Raw genomic sequence first — 13,734 nt, forward strand, 5'->3', positions numbered from 1 at the left:
TCATATTCTTTTGTGGAATATCAATGGAATGTAGGCACCTTATAAGCAAAAATTTATTAAAGAGGTGCTACACTGTCTTCATCTACATTTAGGTGGCCTACAGGAAACTCAGCTCTTGCATAAATCGGCCTCTTTTCTGGATGATTTCTCATATCAAGTCCTATCCTCAGCTTGTTTTCACTTCTCTCAAAGAGGGATTACCCTATTGGCTCGGTATAAGAGCTAGACACTCACCAACCACTGTACAGATGTGGGTGGACGATGGCTCATAGCAACAGTCAAGAGAGGCCAACTAAGCATTATGCCTTGTGTGCTCTATGGGGCCAACACTGATGATCCTGTGGTCGTTAATAGTCTGATTTCTGCGCTATATCAATGGTCAGAACCATTGATTATTTGCGGGGACTTCAATATCGTCCTTAAACCATGGATAGAATCCTCTTTTAGTAGTTGAGGGCTAAACTCTTCTTCGAGAACATCCTATAGCTCAAAGGAAATGGCTAGGGTTGCTTTGTTGCAAGTAATGAAATCTTATGCTTTGGTGGATGTCTGACGATATTCTCTTTTGACAAAACATGGGTTTACATATTTTTTTGCCTCTCGTAAATCTTTTTCTAGGATAGACATATTCCTTCCTACCAAGATCTTATGCCCCATCTTGGGGCCTGATTACGAGTTTGGCAGTGCGTCGCTGGTTCTGCCCTGCTGCAGCAGCGCCAAACCCATGGTCAGGTCGCCTGCCAGATAACGAGTATTTCTTGTGTTTGGCGGGCTATTATTCGACATTTTCAAGGCAGTGCCTCAGAAAATGGGCACCACAATGGGAACGCTAAAAACAGTTCCTGTACGGCATGGCATGTAATGACCATGCCGTGGAGGAACTGGGGTGCATGCACACAGGGGGGCACATATAGTGCCCCCCTGCATGCACTCCATGGCCCTGAGACACAAGGGGGCCTTATCGGGCCCTCTTTGTTTCCTCTCCATAACAGTTTTCATGGAGGAGGAACCACCATGAAAAATGTGGCAGAAAGGAAACTTGTAATATGTTTGGTGGGATCGCAGCAGTTCCTCCAAGCATATTGCAGCCTCAAGACCACCACAACACTGCCAGGGAACAGGGGCATTGGCAACCTGACCACCCTAATTGTAATAAGGTGGTCGGAAGACCGCCGCATGCACGCGAGTCTGGCGATCTGTGGACTGCCAGACTCTTAATAAGCCCCTTGGTATCTCCTTGTACCCTAGGGTTATATTAGATCACAATTCTTTTTCTCTTCTCTCTTTCGTCCATCCTGACAAATTGGGACATAAACAAATGTAAGTATGTCCATCATAGGAATTGAAGATATAAGTTGGTGAGCTTTGCTGTTATTCCTAAATGTGCTCCATAGTGTACACCATTTGATGCCAATATTGATGGTCAGTGTTGTAAACTTCAAAGTTAGTGACACCCGGTTAGCTATTAGTGTTGCCATAATTTGTTATAGAAGGAAGATAATGAATTTCTCATCTATTTAGTTGGAAAAATGCCAGTATCCAGTGGTTGAGGAAAGAAAATAGCATAGTAATCCATTTTGAAATTCTGTAAAAACACATCCTGACTTATTTAAATGAAATGCTAAAATGGACATTTACGGCGCTTGTGTTGGAAGATTATGATTGGCTCATATTGTATTTGTAGAGGAACAAGGAACGTTGAAATTACTCTAATAGCCTGTCAGTTATGATAGATCATCTGAATAAATGTACATCTATTCATATTGAAGTAATTTAGAGATTTTTTTAAATATATTGCTTTTGTTTATGATGAATCAGTTGCATTTCATAGTTAATCAGAGTTTGTTTACTCACACCTGCGATATCACCAGTAATTAGAAAGAATACATGATGTGCTGCCCAAAAAAGAAGCTCTGTAGACTGGTCAATCTAGGCCTCGTTGCTCGGCTTAGAGGATCTGTTTTTCCACAAGAGAATCTTATATATATTTATTTTGAGTTAAATTTGTCAATTCATGCTTGTTTTTTAATTTATGAAGAGCAAGCATATTGTCACTCTTCTGCATATGCATAGCAAAGATGTGAATGGCTATCCTGCTTCAGGACTTTTCGTTCATCAAAGCATCTCATTATTTCTGTGTATCTCTAAATTGTTGTGGAAGCAGTTTACTTTGTGAATGTTTAGCTTAAAAATATTTCACCGTTGTGGGGCACGGCATCCTGAATTGCATAATCTAAATTGGATGAGTTTCATTCAGATTTCAGCTTTGGAGGTGTCTCACACAAATAACATGTAACAGAAATACATCCATGGAGGTTAAAGGAAATACAAAAATTTATAAATAATCCAATAATCCCCCCCACCCCACTGACATCCACTCTTACTTAACCAGTCTCCCTCAGCATTGTACAGGGTGACACTGAACATCGCAGTCCAGTATAAGGCCCACCTTCAGTAACCACCATCTCTGCCCTCCACAAATGATCCCTCTCCTATCACTAGACCACACTTCTCAAATCACTCAGCTCAAGTAAGAAGTGGCTACATAATCATTAAAGTAGTCTTTAAGACAGTGTGTGGAATAGCAGATGAAATAGCGTTTACCTGGAATGCTATTGGCATCAGTAATCTTTAAAGATTCACTCACTTTGAATAGAACTTAGCATTAGAAGAGAATCCTATTCCACCTAGAGATGACACACCTATGTTGACCTTTGCACTTAATAGAAGTCCCTTCAAGGGAGCTCACACTGAAGCTAAAAGTGGCAAAACATGCAGCGGGCACAGTGTTATCACTTTGCAGCCTTCCTGCAGTTCTGCAGCATTCAGAGGTTCCATCTTTCCCCTACACACTGGCATGTATCTGAACCCCCCATACAATTACTGTTATCCTTAAGAATATTTAATGGAGTTTTCAGTATGTATTAGATTGAGAAGCCATTAAAGTCAGTTCAAATAGACCAATAAGTCTATGGAGAAAGTGATCTGGTATTACTCCTGGTCGAATCTTTCTTTTGACCCATGAGATCAACCAATCCACTGAGGTAGATTCAAGTAATGCTGGAGGGAAGGGTTTTGCGTATTTCTTTATAGTTTATTGGACCAATTTTTGTCAGCCTTTTACAAGACCCTACTCTGCAGAATAGATTTGAGCAATTCAAATGCGGTGCTGAACAGTTCAAGAAACTTCAAAAGACAAATGTACTTTCTATGTCAGTAGGGCGATGGTATGTTGTTGGAGAAAGACACCCACAACTGGAGAATTAGTAGGAATTTTAGTTTTAATAAAACAGGAGTTATATGTTTTCTACTTGTTTTCCTTCTGGATTTCATTGTACTTTAATGTGTGCTTGTGTGTGAGTGTGCATGCTTCTGTATTAATGTGAGTTTTCATTTTTTGCAAATTAATCCAGCTTATTTACATTTGCATTTTTTAACACTGGGGTACTTTTTAGGTAGATGAAAGAAACATGCTGCCTGAACAGCAAATGGTTAAAAAAGTGTTTCTAGAGGTGGCATGTATAGCATGGGGGGGGGGGGTTCAATCTGTCGGAGGCCCTTGTGTTGATGATTCTTGGCAAACCTGTTACATCCATTAGAGAATTCCCATTGCCACCCATGGTAAAATACTGCCCTCCAATAATGGTAATTTTTCTTGGCAACTTGTGGTCTACCCCCTAGTAACATAACAGCCCTGGGACAATAAATCCAGGCATGTTTTGGGCATCTGTGATGGTGCAAATCTCTGGCATAACGATAGTCCTTAGAGAATGCTGGGTATTCTTTACAAATTGAGAAGTGCCATGGTCCGATCGTTCTGCCATAGAAAATGAAACCAGTATGTGGCTGAGAGGGATTGGCTAAACGTGTTCTTTAGTATGTTCTTAAGTATTTCTACCTTATGTTTGTTAAGATGTCTATTCTGTAGATGTTAAAGGTAGTACTATGTGTTTCCAGGATTTGCCATGTGGTCAGAGTATCCCAGAGGGTATGGATATTACCAGGACAAACATGGCATTCCATTTGTCCACTTATGTGTGGTGTCACTAGGGACAGGAACGTTTAAAACGGCCAACATAAAGTTCAAGGCAAAACAGAAATCTTAGAAGCTTATTGTATCCAACACAAACGTCTATCATTTGGGGCACTGCTGCAGGTGATATGAAAATAACTATGTGTTGAACAATCAAGCCAAATATTATGTTTCAGGTAGAAAGTACTACAAGGTTACTGGAAAAAAAGTTGTTTCAAAAATGTGTCCCAAGATAAGTGAGCATGAATAGCACACAATGCAATCACCATTATGTAGTTATGGTTTAGTCAAATGCTCCATTGAAAAGGCTTTCTCAGATTACACCAAGACCTTGGACCCTGCAACAAATTGGACAAGATACTTTCCGCCATGCCAAAATGTGTACAGTTCTATAAAGGGGAAAAAAGTTAAGAGGCGAGTTGAAAAACTTAAATATTCTAAATCCAATAAATGTCATTGTTAGCTGACCATATGAGAGAACAGCTTGGACAATCCCTTACTCGTACAAGAAGAATGTGTTTATTAACAGACTCTGGGGCATATTATCAAGGAGGACGTTAAAAATTATCGCCGGTTTAGCGGCAGAAAACTGCAGCTAAAGCGACGATAATGGGCTTGATAATATGCCCTTGAGAATTCCAATAGAAGTCCATGTTCTGGTGTGAACCTGGGCTTCTATTGGAATTCTCCAGAGCATAATATCAAGCCCTTTATTGACGTTTCAGCAGCAGTTTTCTGCCGCTAAACCGGCGATAATTTTAACACCGTCCTTGATAATATGCCCCAGTGTTTTTTTCTAAAATTCCACATTCAACATAATCAAGCACCACTTTTTCTTTCACTGGAGGCAACTAAATAGGATAATCAATATTTTACTTACTATTGCCAATAAACATTTGTCTGTTTGAAATCAATCTTTTCAAGTTTATTACCCCAAAGTAAATATGTAAAATAAAAAATACATCAAAGGGAACATTGAATATGGCCCACTAGGTTATAGAGGGGGTCCTTTGACGTCATATGCCAAGAAGGGTGGGGGGGGGGGCAAGTGCTCTGCAAACATCAAAAAATAAGTTTGTGCCTGAAATTGGATTGCCACTCCCAATTGGACTGGAAAACATGGTGTCTCTGTTATGTAGATGTAGGTATACTTATATAGCGCAACCTGTTACCACAAAGGGCATCCTGGCGCTTGCCTAGGGAACCCGTCCTGGTATTCCCCTGTGAGAAGCCCCGACAGGGTGTCCACAGGGTGAAAGTCAGGCATCCCGCCGCGAGGGGCCGTTGTGGAGATTAAGCAAGCTATTGCCCAGAGTCGCAGAGTGTGAACCCGTGAGTCGAGGAGGCACCGGGACGAGAATTATCGAGTCCGTGGAATTTTTTAGCCCAAGACCCGCCGGGGCGGGAATTGAACCCTGGTCCAGGACCGATCTCAGATTCCGGGTCTGCCGCCTCTAACCCCTGAGCCACACTTCTCCACAATGTCAAAAGTGCTGTCATAATTTACAAAAAAAACAAAAAGAGGGTACTGGATTGTGAACAGTACAACAGTCAGATGTCTTAGGCACTTGTAAATGGTGATGTGGATATACAAGGTGTGCAGATCTAGCAAGTAAAAATAAATATAATCTCTGTATCAATGGCAGAATAGTTGCAAGCTTACCTTGAAAAGTCGTTGTGATTACATAAATATGTTTACTCAGCGAAGGTGCAGAAAAGGGATGTGAAGGGAGTGGGGGATAATTTGGAGGAATGAAAGAAAGGATGAGAGACAGACTGGCTTGCAAATTGTGCATTGTAAATATTCATTCCTGTAAAGAATTGATTGGTGACCTTTATTAATCCTTGCAAAAACAGCATTTATTTTCCATTGATAAGCCCTCAGAAACAGTCATTTCAAAACCCAGAGATTAGGATGCTGTAAAGAAGAGGTTGTACAGTTTTGCTTTAGATGGGGCCGAGGGCAAGGGATGAGATTGGCTTTTCAGACCATCCACCATTGCTAGAAGCCAACTGGATAAAATGTACCAGGACAAAGAAAATACACAAAAACATGGTTGCCTTTGAAATCCTGTGTCACTTACCCTTTCGCCAGAGTAAGGTATCAAGCTGTTATTCTGCCTCATCATTGCCTCTGTGGTGGGCCCGCGTGGCTGCTGAAGTGGTAAAAAATCGAGTGAGGCAAAACGTTCACCAAGGCCCACTTCCATTATCTACACAACACCATGCCCATAAAGAAAAACCCTCATCAAAGTGTTTAGCAGCGCCCACTTTGAAGAAGGTGATTTTACCTACTGGATACAATCTCATAAATTGTATGACAAGCAAGTGCATGTAAATGTAGAAATATGGCTGTGGTTAAAACTGGTGAGCCAACAAATATCCAATGTGTCTGAAGATCTATGCCTATTGAACTTATTTACACTTTATTTGTAGGTTGGATAGGTGAGGGAGGAAGTGCCAGAGAATCGAATGGGGAAGCTAAAAGAAGAATGACGTCTAATCCAGCCATAAGGGGAAATAAGAGGAAAGGGGAAAGAATTTACCAGAAAAGAAGCATAGTCGAACAGTGAAGTGGGCTTAATGACAGCGCAACAAGTGGAGATACTAAGAAGATGGGCCAAATTTTAGAGGTATTATTGGTTGGTGAGAAATGCTAGGAACAGCTTTGTTTAGAGGCTGGTCAGGTTAGTTATAGATTGAGAGCAGGATGTGGGAAATAACATTTATAGTGGATCCAATGTTAGAGATCATGCATGGAGGGCAACTGACATACCCAAATACCCGGCTCCTATTCCTCCATTAAAATACTTTTTCACTTACGCATACTCTTCCAGAAATATGATGTGGGATGCGCAGAATCAATGGAAAACTCCTGTATCCCATGCGGTGTCTAGAAAGGCATACAGGAACCTGTAAAGAAACCAAAAATGATTTCAGCAAAGATTAAGGCCAACTCCAGCCTCCACTACTGAGGCTCACAATCCTGCTCTGCCCACAACTTTGTATTTGAGGATATAAAATTATTAATATTGTCCTACCATTTTATAACAAAAACATGCTTGAATATATATGTATTATGTGCATATCAACAAATTATACACACACAGACACATACATATATGTATATATAAAATATACATTTATATGTAGATATATTTTTAAATATATTTATACATGCCTGGGTACATGTGGGTACAGAAGCTGGCCAAATATTCACTCAGTGTGGCCCTTTCGTTTGGGTTGTGTATCCCTCTGCTCAAAATACATCTTTGGAAAACTCCCCTGGGAAATAATGAAGTCCACATGAACCTTTTTAGTTGTGCAGGTTTTGATGTGTGGAAGCTCAGTGAATCTCATGTCAGGTGTTTTCTTGCACCTGAATGTGTATTCATAATGTGTGAAGCTGCAACAGTCACTAAAGTCTTCTGAATATGATTATCTAAGAGTTTGAAAAGACTACAGACGAGATACACGTTGCATGTATAGGCATTTATATAGCGCACTACCCAGAGGGTCCCAAGGCGCTTCGACTGCTGCGAAACCCTTCCTGGCTTCCCTGAGAGATGGTCCCTTAATGGGTATCTCCAGGGTGAGACCAGGCATCCCCAGCGGTCTGGTGGGGCCATTAGTGAAGATGAGGCAAGCTAATGCCCAGAGTTGCCGAGTGTGATCGCTGATCAGAGTGGGCACCGAGGCGAGAGAATTATCGAGTCCGCTGACCCTGGTCCAGAAACCTGCCGCGCCGGGAATCGAACCCTGGTCCCGGGCCGTCTTCTGCTCTCGGGTCTGCCGCCTCTAACCAGTGAGCCACACTACTTCACTGTATGCGCATGTGTGTTTTTCCCTAAGATGTCTATAGCATTCCTCTAAGACCTTGGTAGTCCAGCAACATCTTATGAAGCTTGCTGGATTCCACAAGCTCCTTGAGTGACTGGGCCTAAGTCAGCAGAGATGGAGGAGGCTTCTTATGTACCAAAGAATAGTTATCATGCATTAAAAGTTACTCTGGCAGAGTAGTTCCATTTATTATGGCAGCTTTGGGTGCTAAGCTTCAACAATGCAATCTTGATTCTCGATCTTCCTACCAAACTAGTCCCTGACACATTTCTGGTCTGTCAATACCATGTCCTGGTCTTATCATTAAGGAGTACAAAGATTAACATGAAGTCAGTAGATCATGGTAAGAGTGATGAAAGAGTTTTGTGGCTCTGGCATTAAATTAACTGCAGATATTTCTGAAAATGTTGTATTCCAAATCATGTATCATAAAAGGCATCATAATTCTCCTGGACTTCTTTTTAAAATATATGTAAAGGACACCATACTTCTACTTGTGAATGACATTAAGATGGGTGCTGCCATTAAATATGCATTTACAAAGCCAGGGAAAGTCCTATTTACTTTTGCACAGTTGAAGGTTGTACAAGCCATCAGTCTGGGTCTACTTCATTAAGAGAAAGTTTGCTTTCTGGTGGTGATGAGATAAACAGTTTCAAAGGTTTGCTTGGAATTTATAATTTATCTAGAAGATTGCGGTGTCTTTTATATTGAGAGTGTGAATGGCTAGTTTAGCTGGTAATGTTGGAATCAAAAACGAAAGAAGCAGCAGTGATTCACATAAAATCTTCCTTATACATTTTGTCTATAAGTATATGGTAGTATTGCATAAACGACGCTGTCTTGAGAAATGTACTTTGTAAATAGTCATCTATTTAAAGAATCCATTAGAAGCCTTTATTAACCTTGATGAAACAGCATTCATTTGAAGCTAACAAACTTCAGTAGGCAGTAAGATAAGACAATGTATGATAGAACAGATTGTGTAGTTAGTTATAGAGTGAGACAGGTGGCAAGAAATCACTGGTTTTGTCGACTACACATTCATAGACACCAAAAGATTAAATGTTCTGAGGCACAGGAAATGCTCAAACACATGGTGAAGGAAATGCTCAAACACATGGTGGTCTTTGGTGTCCCGTCTTACCCTTTCGCCAGAATAAGGTAGGAGGCTTCGGCTCTCGCTCATTATTGTGTCTGCCGGGAACCGCTGTGGCTGCTGTAAACATAAAAATTGCTTTAGGCAAAACATACTTTAAAGCCCATTTTCACTTTCCACATCAAACTCCCCTTCCATGACCACAATGAAAGACTCTCATCAAACCTTTCAGTGGCACCCAAGTATAAGTAGGAACATTGATCACACAGAGTTTGTTGCCAGCAACCTAGTTTCTAGTAAATCATGTGAAGTAGGAGATGACAATATTATTTAGCTGTAAAGTATCTTTAGCCACGGTACCCTTAAGGGTTTAAAGGTTTTAAAGATCTCCAGTGTCAGAGCAGTGTATTTGGCTAGTTTGCCTATAGACATTCCATGAGTATAAATAGACTGCATGAAGTATTTTTCTGGCAGACAAATAATACACGCAAATATGTTTAAAGAGAAATAACAGCAAGGATGCATGTTCACCTTGTTAGGATGTGAGGGAGTGGACAAGTTCATAGCCAATGGAAAGAGGTGGATCCTAGTAAAATATACTAATTCAAAACAACAAACCTAAACTTATAAGAATAATGAAAGTGACATAATTTTGCAGAGAAAGGTGAGGATTATCTTTACATAGGCAAGTGATGTTTTCTTAAACAACAGCCTGCCTATGCAGTGTGTGCTATTTATTTGTACTACACTCATGCATCCTTATTCTTTTTTGTAATTGCACTCTGATCTCACTGCCCATATGCATGTGTTCACTAATGATGAAGAGTGTCCTGAGAGTTCTCATCTAGAGCTGATTGTAAGGTATTATACACAACTGCCCACTGCAAAGTGTGTCAACATTAGGTAATACCATGTTCTGAGAGCATAACCCATTAATTGACTTCCATGTATGTGAGGGGATATGACAAGAAGAACAGGCAATTAGGAGCTTTTACTACTGAGCATGTGGAGAATACATCTATTAACATCCTATAGGAAGGCCAAAAAGCTGATTGCAACTGCTGGCTTCCAGACCTTCATTGAACCTGGAACACAGGCAAATAAGAATACTTAGTGTGACCATTCTACTGCCTTGGACTAGCTGAGCCAGTTTCAGTATTCCAGAGAGTATTCTAATAAATATATTAATCAAAAAATGTCCATTCACTGGAACAATAGCTGAAGATCAAAATCTTGAGAATTTAATACCACGCACAGAAAATGTATTTTTGGTATTGTTTATTTCTAAGAATGCTTTTTCACTGACTATACTAACAAATAAAAACAACAAATATTCATACATGGTACACAAAAATCTTTATTCCGATGTTCCTCAAATTAGCTATACATAGATTCCCTTCAAATATGTTGCCATGAAGAACAGGCAGTCAATCCATACGGACTCTCCGCATCAATCAATCAGTAGATTTGTATAGACCTTCTTGTCACGCGTGAGGGTATACAGGCGATGGCAGGGTCCAGTTGATTAGCCAAATAGTCAGGTTTTCAGGGACTTTCAGAACTCTGGTAGAGATAGGGAGGTCCATAGATAAAGGGGTAGCTCATTCCATGTCTTTGTTGCTAGGTAGGAGAAGGCGCGACCTCTGCATCTGCTAAGTCAGATGCAGGGGTGAAAGTTAGAGACGGAAGTGGAGCGGAGATGTATGGTGGGCGATGTAAGTACAGTCGATGGTTCAAGTAGGTGGGTCCGCAGTTGTGTAGGGCCTTGTATACGTCGGCCAGGAGCTTGATACCTAGCATCTTTTCTGTACAAGGAGCCAGTTCATTTCCCTGAGGTAGGGGGAGATGTGGGTTTGTCTAGGGAGTTCCAGGGCGAGTCTGGCTGCTGTGTTCTGTATGGTCTGTAGTTGGTTCGTAGCGTGGTCAGTGGGGGTCTGAGTGAAGAAGGCCACCATGATGCATCCATGGGGGAGCTTTTGTTTTTGAAGATCAGTAATTCTGTCTTGTCTGTGTTGAGCTTCAGGCAGTTGTCCTTCATCAAGTTGGCAACGTCTGTACTGCAGTTGTGGAAGTTGTTCTTGGTGTTGGTGGTGTCTTCATAAAGAGAGAGGAAGAGTTGTGTGACATCGGTGTAGGATATGAGGCCAGTCCATGGGTTTTGATGATGCTGGACATAGGTATCATATAAGTGTTAAAGAGGGTGGGGATGAGCGAGGAGCCTAAGGGTACTCCACAGATGAGTTCCTTTGGTTCAAAGGTGAAGGGTAGAAGGACTTTTTGCATTCTTCTGGTGAGGAGAGGCCATCCATCCGAGAGCAGCTCCTTGGATGCCCCTGTTGTGCAGCCTTGTGATGAGTGTGTGGTGGGAGCCATATCGTAGCCTTCTAAGAGGTCTATGAGGATCAGGGTCACAGTCTCTCCTCAGTCGAGTAGGGATTGGAGGTCGTAGGTGGCCACCATGAGGGATGTCTTGGTGTGGTTGCTGCGGAATCCAGACTGAGAGGAATCCAGTAGGAAGTTCGGTTCCAGATGTGAGGAGAATTGTTGGTTGACAACTTTTTCTAATACTTTGGCTGGGAATGGGAGCAGGGAGATCGGTTGTCAGTTGTGGAATTCACTGGTCTCTGCTAATGGTTTCTTTAGTAGAGGGTTGACTTTTGTGTGTTTCCAGTCTTTGGAGAAGGGGGCTGTGGCTATTGATGTGTTAAACAAGGCAATGAAAAGGTGACTGATTTCATTACAAGACCGGAGGCTACTGTTATGCAATAACCTTTTATTGCTGCCCCAACATTCAGCCCTTTAAAGAACAATAATACATTATAAAGCAGTGGAATGTCCTAACAATATGTATGTCCAGAGTCATCATCCTCTTTTATTCGTTGCTTCATTACAGATAAGTACTTCTGCTATTTGTTTGTCTGTTGCTACTTATTGATTGCTGTTAAAGATCATATCTAGTCTTTAGTCATAGTTTAGGACTGTCCTTCCAATTAATAGCTGGGCCTGATAAGTTTTTAGGGAATTGAGTTTAACCTTTGTTAATAATGTATCAATGCTACTGCTTGACTTGTGTCAATACCTGCTTGAAAGAGCGCTAGTCATTTGGCTGAGTATATTTGTGTAACACGAGGGCCCAGCCTGCAACATCCGGCCTCTTGGTCCCTTATCGGCTTCTTCGCTAAGTCAAACTGCTTCTATTTCAGTGGCAGCTTTCAAGCAGTAACACCACTTGCTCCTCAGTGCGATCATGGGCCCACAGCAATCTCACACCTCCGCTTTCCACTACTTTGGGAAGGGGGCGATTGTGAAAGCTTTGGGTTTGTGATCGGGCAAGTATTTGAATATCAAAGATGACTAGAAATCCTCAATTGGAGATTTCAGGCAGGTTGCCTGGCAGAGTTGGTGGAGGCCAAGTGCAACCCTTACAACTAAGATCCAAGCTATTCTGGACTGGGAGGGTCCAACAACGTAGAATCAAGTCAAGGCATTCCTTGGTTTCACTATGTATCATAGGACGTTTGTGAAGGGAGTATGGATCCATTGTGACACCCTCACAGAACTCACCTCCAAGAAAATGCCCAAGTAAGTAAACTCACCAGTTAGCTGTCAAAAGGCTTTTGACACCCTGAAAGAGGCAATGTGCTCAGCACCCATTCTCAAAACTCCAGACTACACCAAGCAGTTAATGTGCAAACTGATGCCTCTGAGCTAGGGATAGGAGCGGTCCTATCTGAGAGCAATGATGATGACCAGGACCAGCCTGTTGATTTTATAAGTAGGAGGTTACTCGTCTGTTACGGAAACCCATTTAGGAAGTTGTCAGGTTGTCCCGTCACAGCCCGAAGGTTTTGGACTCCATTTCCCATTGGGCAGTGTGATGCGCAGAGATACGTCCTGAGGTATATTCGACGTCAAGGCGGCATTAAAGGAAGTACGGGTGAACAAGCGATGTCAATTATTCTTCTTGGATCCAGTCGTGACGCTGGTTGCCGGTTCCCATTCTTGGACTCGTTATGTTGTGGTAAGGGTGCCTTAGCTCCGACTTTCATTTACGAACTGTTCTTGGTGAGTTTCGCAATTTAAAACATTTCACACGCTGCCATGATGGAAAGGGCTTGGGTGTAATTTTCCAGCATATTAAACAGTTGCCGTGTAACCAAAAGGGTTCTGGGTTCAAAAGGGCAGCACTACTACATCCCACAATGGAACCAGTTTGGGTGTATTCATTTTGTGCCACTACCATAAACGTGCAACGTAACGGCATTTCTGAGTTCTAGTGTGCTGTGTATTGTTTGTTGTTCATACAGCCGTGACGGAAATGGCACAACTCTTGCATTGTAGTGTGTTCATAATCCACAGTGAAACCAGCTGTAAGTGTGTACTTGGTATTTTGGAGGATGCACTACTAGCACAAGCCGGGTTTACAAATGGCAATTGTATAGTGCTACATTGGAATGGTATGACAAAGCTGTGTTGAGAAACGGTGGATAAAAACAGTGAATATTGTTTTGGTTCTTATTAACCAGCAAATTCCCATATACTGGGTTGTGTGTTATTTGGAATCCTTGTTTGCTTTTAATTCTTTGTCTTTACTATTATGTTTTGAGTAACAAGGGGCATTTGAAGTACATGGTGAGACGCTCCCCTGTGAAGTGCAATACCCTAATTGAAAGGGTGGGTACAAGGATAAGAGATCACTCCTCTTTATTCCTGGACACACACTACATGCTGATGTACTGTTTAGTCTTTTTTGTATATTCAG

At 41.5% G+C, this 13,734-nt stretch overlaps 1 protein-coding gene across 1 annotated transcript in view; it reads right to left on the reverse strand.

Annotated features, from left to right (window-relative positions):
- LOC147708652 (uncharacterized) overlaps positions 1–13,734 on the reverse strand; it is a 334,370-nt gene that overhangs the window by 55,207 nt on the left and 265,429 nt on the right. The window contains exons 18-20 of the mRNA XM_086925378.1: positions 9,021–9,092; positions 6,857–6,946; positions 6,118–6,189 (exon numbers count right to left, since the gene is read on the reverse strand). Coding sequence (XP_086781504.1) covers positions 6,118–6,189; positions 6,857–6,946; positions 9,021–9,092 — 234 coding nt within the window. The remainder of the gene's footprint in view (positions 1–6,117; positions 6,190–6,856; positions 6,947–9,020; positions 9,093–13,734) is intronic.

Source organism: Lissotriton vulgaris, chromosome 6, assembly GCF_964263255.1.
Source record: "Lissotriton vulgaris chromosome 6, aLisVul1.2, whole genome shotgun sequence".
NCBI lineage: Eukaryota > Metazoa > Chordata > Amphibia > Caudata > Salamandridae > Lissotriton > Lissotriton vulgaris.